This window comes from Amblyraja radiata, chromosome 3 (assembly GCF_010909765.2).
Source record: "Amblyraja radiata isolate CabotCenter1 chromosome 3, sAmbRad1.1.pri, whole genome shotgun sequence".
In the NCBI taxonomy this organism is placed as follows: Eukaryota; Metazoa; Chordata; class Chondrichthyes; order Rajiformes; family Rajidae; genus Amblyraja; species Amblyraja radiata.
In genome coordinates this window covers 117,321,358-117,333,287 of record NC_045958.1, presented here as the reverse complement: position 1 = coordinate 117,333,287, position 11,930 = coordinate 117,321,358, and the positions used below count along the sequence as shown (strand labels likewise).

Below are 11,930 nucleotides of genomic sequence, written 5' to 3'. Positions count from 1 at the left end.
GTCTGAAGAAGGATCTCGACCCGAAACCTCACCTATTCATTTTTCTCCAGAGATGCTGCCGATCCCGCTGAGTTACTCCAGCATTTTGTGTCTCTAATCTTCTATTATAAGGGTAACTTGTAAAGGTTCTCTTGAAGTCGGGGGGGGGAAAGTCGTTGTTCCTCGGCCGGCGCTGGGGTGTCGCGCGTGGCCGCCCCTCCGCTCTCGAGCGATAATCTTTGCTCGAGCGTACCCGCCCCTCGCGCCCGTGAGCGCGCTCCCGCCGCGCGTGCGTGCATGCATGCGCCGTGGTGACAGGCGGCACTGGGGCGGGCCGCTCGCTCGCTCGCTCGGACAAGTGGCAGCGACGCCACCGCCACCGCCGCCGCCGCCGCGTTCGCACTGCCCCCCAACCGCAGCGGGTCTGTTTAAAATACTCCCACACAAACTATTCATTTTGTTGTCGGGAGACACACAACAACAACAAAATAATTAAAACGTTAAACCGACCCTTTTTCCCCCTCTCCTCCCTCATCCTTACCATTTCCACCCTTTCCATTTTACATCTTTAAAAAAAACCCCAACAACGCGATCGGGGCGGGAGGTTGGTTGTTCACCGGAGAAGCGGCAGCAACGTCGACGGACGGCTCTAAGATGTCGCAGTTCGTGGATAATTTCTGGGTACGTCCGTTGCTTCTTGTCACTTTTTTAAAATAATAATAATATAATAATGTTCGCGGCGAAGGAATGTTCTCGTCCGCCTGCTTTGTTTTTTTTGCGTTGTGTTAAGGCGCTGGGGCTTGTGTTTGAGAGCGGGGCTGGGGAGTGGAGGTGGAGGTGGTGGTGGTGGAGGTGGGTGGCTGAGGGAGCAAGGCTCTCGGCTTGTGCTTGAGGCGAGGGCGCCGGCTCGGGCCTTAGGGCGCCGCTTCAGCCCCGAGCGCAACCGAACTTGCACGTCGTGGGTGGGGCGGAGATTGTCCCGCCCAACCCGCTGATTGGTGCAACGCCCCTGGGAACCGACCGTCCGCTTTTCTCATTGGCCAATGTGGACGACCGTCAACATGTGCCTGCTCTTCCGTAAACAAGTTAGTGTGGCGGGTGGCAGGCAATTGAAACACTGTTGTGGATAAACACATTCAAGAGTGTTTTATTGTAATATGCCCCAGATAAAACAGTGAAATTCTTACTTGAATACAACAGAATATGTAAACAATATAACAAACGAGAAAAAGGTTCACTGTGTATGTGTGTACATATGCATACACACTCTCACACTCGGACACACTCACACATACATATATGTAGGAAAGAAATGTAGATGCTGGTTTAAATCGAACGTAGACACAAAATGCTGGAGTAACTCAACGGGACGGGCAGCATCTCTGGAGAGAAGAAATGGATGACGTTTCGGGTCGAGACCCTTCAGACTGATGTCGGGGGAGCGTATATGTTATTTATAATATATTTTATATTGACAGCAGGAATTCAACAAGTAGACTTCGTGAAATTTATTTAACGTTAATGTTTCCTATTGATTCTGATTGTTAAATGCAGCCGGAGTTTATGGATGTTATATTGGCGGGTTGTGGAATGTTCCAATGAATATTGGGTGTTTCCCATTTATATTTTACGAACGTAGGGTGTTTCAGGATTGGCATTATAAACTGATATGGTGCTAGGAGAGCAGATGCTTGTCTGTCCTGACGGAATCAACGAGTTAAATTTGTGTTAGCCAAAATATTTACCTTTTCAGCCGCACCCAACAGTTGTCAAATCTGGAGACACTGAAAGAGTAACACGTTACTGTAAACTATTCTCAGTAGCTCGGTCAGGATTTATAGAAAGAAAACAGAATTTAATGTCGAAGACCTTTCATCACAATTTTGTTTAACCATATCTGTTGTCTTAGATCAGAAATCTGTAATAATATTGATGGGTTTTGTGAAATGGGAATCAAGCATTTAAAAAAAAATTGAATCTCGATAATCTATGTACTTTAGATACCAAACGTGATTAGAAAGTTTCCCCACGAAAACAAAATTTACATTTATCTCAATTTGGAGGCAAAATAATTTTTTGTTCACGGAAGTGTTACTTTCCCTGAACAGATCAAGATATAGTTGGTGAGTTACTTGTAATGATTTCAGCTGAAAATGTTTTCTGGACTTTGAATTAGTGCAAGTGTGTAATGAAACATCAGTGGTGATCCTGAAAGTATTTTGGAATTCTGATTTCCTCCTTAGCATTATATAGCACTTAGCTATATAAAGTTAAATAGCACTTGGAACTGCTACCCTCTCATAGCAGATCAGGTACACCTTAGTCAAATGGGGGTGGGGGTTTGTTCAGTATAGAGTCTTAGCGTTCAAATAGAAATTCTGCAAAGGAACATTTGGCCCTTTGAACCTGTTCCATCATTCATCTTCTACCTCAACATCATTTCACTGCATTGTCCCCATGATTCCCAATTCCTTTAATATCCAAAAATATATTGATCTTTGTATTGAATAAACAAAATGACAGTCTCTGCAGTCCATTGGATAGAAAATATTAAGATTCACCAATCTGCGTGGCAAAAGTTCCTCTTTAACTCAGTTCTAAATTACTTATTCTGAGGCTATGAACCCTGGTTTTACTGAAAACATTATTTTACATCTAACTCTTGAAGGATTTTGTAAGATTAATGAGATCTGTCATTCTTCTAAACTGTATGGGCATACAGTGCAGGCATTGGCACTTTAACCCATCAAAGCCATGCCAACCATTGAGCTGCCATTTGCACTAATTTTACACTAATTGTTCCAGCTGAATGACATCCTTTCTTTTGCAGAGTGACAAAAACTGAACGCTTGTGGCATCACAAGCATGTTGTATAACTAACATTATGAGTCAATTTCTATACTCAGTACCCTAAGTGATGAAGGCCACTTAGTACGGGAGACAAATGTACTGACTGTGTGGGCAGACACTTTGGTAGTGATTGCCCATGGGGTTCACTGTCAAGGACTTAATAATGCAGAGAGCAATATAAACAGTGGATCGATTAACCCTGGAAAGGGGGGGGGAGACTTCTCTCTGAGTTGGACCCAGGAAACTGAAGCAGGAATTTTCTTGAGGTTATTAACGACAGATAAATGGATGGGAAGGGTTTAGAGGGCTATGGGCCACATGCAGGCAAATAGGACTACCCCAAGACGCCAACTTGGACGGCACGGCCAAGCTGGGCCGAAGGATCTGTTTCCGTGTTGTACAGCACCATGACAAAGGCCTATCCAGTGGGATTGACATGTTTTGTATATTTCCTTTCTAAAGATGCAGTGTATTTTGATGACTATTGCACACTGCAGACCAGAAGCGCCTTCAATACCCAGAGAGAAGGGATGGGCGGGTTAGGTGAGCAGGAGAGTGGGGTTGTTTGCAGTTGCAGAGGGAGGGGGCAAAGGCGGTACAGTTCCCAGTCTCAGCTCCTGTTCTACCGAGCGCGTGGACGTGGATGGGTGGGTTGGTTGGCGGCGGCCGATTGTGTAGCAGAGCTGGCGTGCCTGCTGACTCCCAACTTCCCCCCCCCTCCGGGTCCGGGGCCATGCCGGGAGAGAGCCCCCGAGCACCTGCCCCGGGGCGACTGGCACTGACCTGCTGGCGTCGCCAATGTGAAGACAGTGGAAAGCCCCCGCGCCCGGTGCAATGGGCGGGGAGCTGGAGAGGGGAGGGAAGGGGTCACACACATGGCCGGGAAGCAGAGGGGTGGGGGTGGCGACACACAGGCCAACAATGAGTGGAGAAGGACAGAAACACCGACGTGCAAAGGAGATCTACAATTGTGCATGATCTCTCTCGCGTTATGGCGGGTGATTATGGCCCGCTGTTTCTGATGCTAAAGCCTTGGGATCATTGCCCTTCGTATTGGCGTGGAGGGGGAGGGGGGTATTGTGCTGTTTGATCGCCCCCTGCTATCCCAGGGACAGGGAGACACAGCGGATTTTGAGACTGGTGGGCAATCACTACCAAAGAGTCTGCCCACACAGTCAGTATACCTCTCCTACACTTGTCTCCCGTACTAAGTCACCCAACCCCCCCCTCCTCCCCCCATCTTTCCCTCCCAACTCCAGTCCCTTCCCGACGCCCTGGGAAACTGAAGAGAGCGACAATCAACTGCCACGGATACAAATAATGTCATACACAAGAAAGGGCAGATGCTGGTTGACAAAAAGTGAACACACAGTGCTGGAATAATACAAAGACGCAGCAGAATTTTGGAAACGTCATCCCGTCACCCATTCCTTCTCTCCAGAGATGCTGCCTGTCCCGCTGAGTGACCATACTGTGGGAATTCCCATGTATATGAAGCAGAGAGAGACGCTCTGGCACTGGACCTTTGTAGGTCATCTCAATAGATGCAGCCGCGCTGAATTCTATCTTTAACTCAAAGCCGCAGGATGGAGCTGTCTTCTTTAACACTTGCTTCGCCGCCACCGCCTCCTTGCTGCACAATGGCAGCAAGTGCGGGGCCGAGATCCTGCTTAGTTTTTTTAAGTTCTGAAATGGAATAACTTTCAATACTGAATCATAATATACTTACTGTATGAGATGCTGTCCAGCTCCTCTATTTGATACTTAAAACAGGCCTTAATTCACAGTTGGCTCAAGAGTAACTCGGGAGAGGAACTTGGTAACTCGGGAGAGGAACTTGGTACATCGCAGAAATGAGAAGTAAACGGCAAAGTTAGACATACACGTGGGAACTCGTTTAAAATCGTGAACAAAAACTTGGAATCTCGTAGACAACCACGAGTGTGATTTTTTTTCTTTCACTCGGGATCACTCGTGGGTGGACGCGCACCGTGAGACAGGGCCTTTAGCATTTATTTACATTAAACTCCATTATCAATTCCTCCATCCACTTGTCTAGTTGATCAAGTTCCTGTTGTAATTGTGGACAATCATCCTCACAATCTACAATGCCACTTTACTGTCTTCTGCAAACTTACTCATCATGACATACATTCTCATCCAAGTTGTTGTCATAAACCGCAAACATCAATGGGCCCAGCACCGATCCCTGGGGCACACCACCAGTCACAGGCTTCCAGTCAGAAAAACAACCTTCTATCACCATCCTTTGCTTCCTTTCATGAAGCCAATTCTGCCTTCAATTAGCTAGACGATAGGGTTGAACTAGGTCTCTTGAGCTGTGAGACAGCAGCTTGACTAGAATAGTAGGTGCACCCCATCAATGGCAGTTATATCCTTTTTATGGTAAAGAGATAAATACTCTACTGGGCAGAAGAATGGAGACACGAGTAGAGTGTGCCGCATAGCTCCAGTTTTCTCCCACATACTAAAGAAGCGTTAGTTAATTTAGATACGTTAACTGCCTATCATCAAATGCATCAGCTGTGCAGGCAAATACTAGAATGAAGGAGGAGTTGTTGAGAACGTGGGGAGAATAAAATGTGGCATAGTCTGCTCAAACTTAGTAGAGCTGAACAGTTCATTTCTATTTTCTGAAATGTTGTTGCAAAGAAGATAAACATACCATTTGTCTACTAAATTAGTTGCTGTATGTGTGTTGACTTGTATGCGAGAACATCTGAGTGATTTTAAACATCGGCATTGCCCACTCTTTTAAAATTTAAAAAAATCATGCTGTTTTGTGCACAACAGTAGGTAACCACATTTTCGCAACCTTACATTGCATTTGTCATGTGTCATTTGTCATGTTCTTGCCCACTCATGCATTTGCTCTGTCTACTTGACGTTTTTGTATATCATCCTTCTTACTCACAACCCCACTGTTTTTGATATCAGCAAATTTGGAAATACTCCATGACTACATTATTCATATAGATTGCGCATAATTAGGGCCCACTTGTGCACCACACATGTTACAGCCAGATAAAGATCTGTTAATTCCCTCTCTTCCCTTAATGTCCAATAACTTATTCTCAATCCATGTTTGTGTATTTCAGCCAACTCCATGTGCTCAAACCTTGTTGACCGACCTCCTATGCGACTGATCACAGAACTCCAGCAGATCAATCAAATCATTATTTTCATCAATCCATGCCGACTCTGCCCTATCTTATGATTCCTTTCAAGGTGTTGTTGTATTGCATCCTTTATTGTTGTCTCCAGCACACTCCCACTGCTGATATTAGGGAACAGGTTGATAGCCCCATGTTTTCCCACTCCCTCCTTTATTAAAAATGTGGGTTCACGTTCCAATCCACAGGAACAATTTCAGAAGCCATAGAATTTTGAAAGATGATAACAAGAGCATTCACCACTACAAGAATTAACAGTATTTAATTGTCATATATACCAATAACAGAACAACACATTTCTTACTCCCTGGAGCTTAACAAGTCCATAAACCTAATAACATACAGATAACATATAATAATCAAAAATTCATATATTAATCAAAAGTCTAAAAGGTAACCATAGACACATTCTATAGAAGATCATAGTCGCGGAGGTTAGTGTTGTGTAGTGATCAAGAGCCTGATTGTTGCTGGGAAGAAGATGATCTTGCATCTGGTGGTAGTGAAATGACAGTGTGACAAAGGTGATGTGGGTCTTTGATGATACCAGCAGCCTTTTTAAGGCAGTCTCACTTTGAAGGTGGGGATGTCAGTGCCTGTAATGGACTGGGCAGTCTCTAACAACCTATGTAGTCTCCTTCTTTCCTGGGCATTTCAGGTATCGAACTAGATACTTTCATACCCACCACTTTCAAGACTTAGATGTGGATCAGCTCTTTGGGGTTTATTAGGATTTTTTTCTTACTATGTCTCTTGTATATTTTTTGTACGGTGACATATTTACTTCAGGTCCACATGAGAACCTAGTAATTGGATATTACTGGTAGGTTTTTCATCTTTATGTGAAGAAAGAAACGTTATTTAATTCCTCTGCCATTCCCTTACTCTTTGTTACAAATTGTAGGGTAATCAATCATAGGAAAATGATGCTGGCTTTGCAGAAAGACAAATGTTCACCAGAATGAGTGGATTTAGAGAGTATAAACATAAAGGCAGAAAGTGTCATATGAATGGTACTGTAGTTACATAGAAATGAGGCTGAAATGTGGGGTGCACAAATTCGCACGGATAAGAAAGTTGGTTGAAGGACTATAAGCAGTAAGTCAAAATAGATCATTTCAGGTTGTCGAGCATTTACGAGAAGAATATCACATTGGCCAGTCAAGGGGCTATTTATCTTTATTAATCAATTTGGAGAATGGAACACATTATATTTATCCAAATTTGTAAACAATACAAAGTTAGATGCAAAAGTAAGCTCTGAATGGGCTGCAGAAAGTCTTTGAATGGACAAGGAGGTGATAGTTTTATAAAGTGTGAATTTGAGATTATTTAGTAAGAAGAATATAAAAACAGAATGTTTTATATGGTGGAATAAACTAACTAGTAAGTATTGCTCTTCAGAGGGGTCCTTGTGTCTGTGTATTAAAAATTACCATGCAGATAATGTTTAACCAACTGTTTTATTCATGCCAGCAAGCAATTGAGGAAATAAATGGAGATTAAAGAGACTTCAGTTGCTGGAATCTTAAGCAAAAATCAAATTGCTGAGGGAACTTAGTGGGTCAGGCAGCACCTGTGAAGGGAAATGGGCAGGTAATATTTTGGGTTGTGAACCCTCTTCACAGTATTGTAATGAATGGGATCAAAAATACATAAGACTGATAAGAAAGATTCATTACCAAAAGTGGAGAGAGAAAATAAACTAGTTCTGCCATTCATGGAAACTGACGTATGCATGTATGTCAGACTTCTGAATTTAATAATATACAGTAATGGGAGCTCGTTCATACATAGCGGAGTCTACGATTCTGGCATTTATAATACAAGTTTAGTACCCAAGTATCAGGACAATGTTGATACACTGAATTGATTTGTGAGATAAGAATGTTTTCCATTAGGAATGGGATGAACCTGCATTCACTGGGGTTTTGAAGAATGAGAAGTATTTTCAATGTACCATATAACATTTTTAAGAGCTAGAGAACCGTTTGAAAATCCAGAACTAGGAAAGGTATGAAAAGGTTGTTTTTTGAACTGGAGGCCTGTGGCTGGTGGTGTGCTTCAATGATTGGTGCTGGGCCCATTATTGTTTGTGGTTTATATCAATAATATTGATCAGAATGTACAAGACATGAGTAGTAAAATTTGCAAATTACACTAAGTGAAGATGGTTATCATAAATTACTGCAGGATCTTGATCATTTGGGAAAGTGAGCTGAGGAATGACTAATGTAGTTTAATGCAAGTAAGTTTAAGGAGTTGCATTTTCGGAAGTCTAACCAAGGCAGGACCTTTACAGTGAACTAGACCAAGTGGGACCCATTGGGTTCCGTCCCCTCAACGTGCAGTGGCGGAGGGGTCGGCCTGCGGCGTCACACACACACACACACACACACACACACACACACACACACACACACACACACACACACACACACACACACACACACACACACACACACACACACACTAACCACCCCCCACAGACACACACTAACCACCCCCCACAGACACACACTAACCCTTGCTATATATTAATGTTATTCATTTGCTCCTTTCCCCGCTATCCGCCGTCCTATCCACTCATGCATAGCCTCCAACTGCGCAGGCACGGCTATAGAGGCAGGGGGAGGGGGTAGAGAGGGAGGGTAGAAGGAAGGGGAGGGGGTAGCGAGGGAGAGGGAGGGGGGTAGATATTGAGGGGTAGGGGGGGCGCACGGCATCATGGGAGGGCAGAAGATGGTAGATGGGGCATCGTGGGCGGCATGGACAAGTTGGGCTGAAGAGCTTTTTCGGTGCTGTATTACTCGATGATTACCCAGTTTGGCATGAAAGGCTCGTAAGATTTTGAATCCTTCGAAAATTCCACCACAGAGGACTGAGTGATTGTTGAGTACATTCAAGGCTGAGAGCACTAGATTGTTTTGACTTAAATTGAATGAAGGGATATGGGGATCAGTTGAGAAAGCAGACTGGAAGAAATAGAGGATCAGCTATAAACTCATTGAAAGATGGTGCAGGCCTAATTAGCTTGCCGTTTTATTCTTCCTAAATGTGGAATCCCCGGTGGGGAAAAATATTGTTGCTCATGGGTCAGCTTGAACTATGATAATCAGATCTGTTAAATATTTCTTCGATGCACATTAATTGATACCTAAAGTGGGTAAATAGGATTGAAGTGCACATCAAGCAGGATTTAATTCAATGGCCTCTTACCATTTCTAAGCCTTAGCCAACCGTGCACTGTATTTGCATCCTTAGGTTTATCCAGTGCAACAATGGAAGTTCTATTGCTTGCACCAATTACTGAGATTGGGAGTAGGTGTCAAAATATACTAAGTTTTATAGAATAACTGAACGCCCAAAGGGTCTTGGATTCAGACCCAGTTATTTTACATAAAACTTTTTATTCAAAATCATTATCTAGAGATGGCTTTCACGACAAATCTTGGATGTGAAACAAGGCAAGAATTGTTTAGTGTGACTAAACACTTCACATTCCATCCATCCTCTTTTATCTATTTAACAGTACTATTTTGTTTGACCTTTATTCCAGCAGAGCATATGACTATAAAACATCAGAAATCAACTTTGCAGTGGTGTCATTTTGAGTTATGTTAAATCTGTACTGCACCATTGAATGATACAGCCAAACTAGCTGCAGAATCAAGTTTACTAATAAAAAGTGTATTGCTGTTGCTCACTGGTTTGTGATGGTTTTTAGTGAGTGATGGGGCCAAAAATAATTGGACCTGGATAATTCAAAGTAAGTGGGCCATGTTTGTTTTGTTCATCCAAAGTAGGGCCTAGGAGAGAAAGTTCAAGGTTTTAATTACTTATTAACTTTAAACTATGGCCCCTTGGAGTAATAATCTATCTGAAACCTTACCAGCAAATTCCTATACAAAAGTTTGGTGTTTTGGATTGTGGAAAATTTCTTCCACGTTCAGGTATTTTAAATCATGCATTTGTATGATCAATATCAGTTGTGTTTCTGCATTAATACATTTGAATAAGCCATACTGTTCACAGATACAGTGGTGTACCCTTTCTGAATTTATGTTGACATGTTCTTTAATATATTTTTATATTTCAGTTTTCTTAAATCTGTATTAAATGCTACTTCTTTTAGGTAACATCTCTGTAGAAAAGGAAAAAGGTGACATATCGGGTCTCAATCCAAAATGTCACCTATTCATTTGCTCCAGAGATGCTGCCTGAGCCGCTGAGTTACTCCAGCTTTTTGTGTCTATCTTGGGTGTAAACCAACATCTACATACATCTTTTAAGCTTTTACCATGTATTTTGCATAATTGTCAGACTTATATGGCAACAGCTTGTGTGTAATAATATCAGCTGGTAATTGTTTCTGAAATGTGAATTTGACAGTAGCACCTAATAATAATAATAATAATGGATGGGATTTATATAGCGCCTTTCTAATACTCAAGGCGCTTTACATCGCATTATTCATTCACTCCTCAGTCACACTCGGTGGTGGTAAGCTACTTCTGTAGCCACAGTTGCCCTGGGGCAGACTGACGGAAGCGTGGCTGCCAATCTGCGCCTACGGCCCCTCCGACCACCACCAATCACTCACACACAAGCACTCAAAGGTGGGTGAAGTGTCTTGCCCAAGGACACAACGACAGTATGCACTCCAAGCGGGATTCGAACCGGCTACCTTCCGGTTGCCAGCCGAACACTTAGCCCATTGTGCCATCTGTCGTCCCAACAATTTAAAAAAATTTATATAGCACATTTTTAGTCAACTTGCATTGACCCCAAAGTGCTTCACATAATTACATTCACACACACAGGCAAAGATGGGTGAAGTGTCTTGCCCAAAGACACACACAGGCAAAGGTGGGTGAAGTGTCTTGCCCAAGGACACAACGACAGTATGCACTCCAAGCAGGATTCGAACCAGCTACCTTCCGGTTGCCAGCCGAACACTTAGCCCATTGTGCCATCTGTCATCCCACAATGAACAAGTGCAGCTTGTCATGGTTTTAAACAATTGCAAAATCTGAAACATTTTAAGGCAAGATCATAGGAGATTTTTTTAGAAAGACCCATTAGGTTACTTCCATCTTCATAGTCATCATTATAAAAATAATAGCACGTAGTCTGTCAATCAGTCCATAAAAGGCTCACACCTAAGCCCAATTGGTCAGAGGGTTGCGGATTTTAGGCCTACGTCCCTCAAGCATACTACATTAATATTTGTTATGTGAATGCTAAATACAAGGTTAAACCTTCATAGCCACATTCAGCCAGGGCTGCGGCTTGAGGTCCCAACTATCACAGATACCAGCCGTCAGTGAATTTGATTCAATCTGCTTGACAGCAAGAAATGGCTGACTAGGCTAGATACAACAACAGCTTTGGCAGCAGAAAACATTTTGGCTGTTGTACTGAACTTCCACATTCCTAAACTAGCTGCACTCCCATTATAAAAGTATTGTGCTGTTGGAACATAGGCAGCCACCCAACAATGTGGAAAATTGCCCAGGTGTGACCTGGTCACGAGAAAGGAGAAAAATCCAATCCAGCTGAATTTTGCGAAAGGTTTCTACTCTCAATCATTTGCAAAATGATGGAAATTATCAGCAGCTATTATTAATCAATAATCTGCTCACCAGAGTCCAGCTTGAGTTTCACTGGGACCACTGGAACCCCCAACCTTGCCTCATCTTAGTTCAAGTGTGGACCAAAGAATTGAATTTGAAAAATTAGTGACTACCGAGTTTGGCTTTTACATAATGCCGTTCCATAATGCCAATGAGCGTATAAGGAAAAAAAGCACTCCAGTGCGTGGAGTCATATCTCCCATAAAGGATGATTGTTGTGATCTATGAAAGCCAGTTATTCCAACTCCAACTCATTGGAAAAGTTCCTCAG

The 11,930-nt window shown here is 43.0% G+C and overlaps 1 protein-coding gene across 5 annotated transcripts in view; it reads left to right on the top strand.

The window, feature by feature from the left end:
* The first annotated feature begins 301 nt into the window (after nt 1-301).
* Nucleotides 302-11,930, top strand: part of fcho2 (FCH and mu domain containing endocytic adaptor 2) — a 159,854-nt gene continuing 148,225 nt past the window's right edge. For 2 of the 5 annotated variants that reach the window (XM_033018685.1, XM_033018684.1), the window contains exon 1: nt 302-660. In XM_033018685.1, the coding sequence (XP_032874576.1) occupies nt 634-660 (27 nt within the window). In that variant the 5' untranslated portion in view covers nt 302-633. The remainder of the gene's footprint in view (nt 661-11,930) is intronic. The other 3 variants (XM_033018686.1, XM_033018687.1, XM_033018688.1) reach the window with 3 other exon arrangements.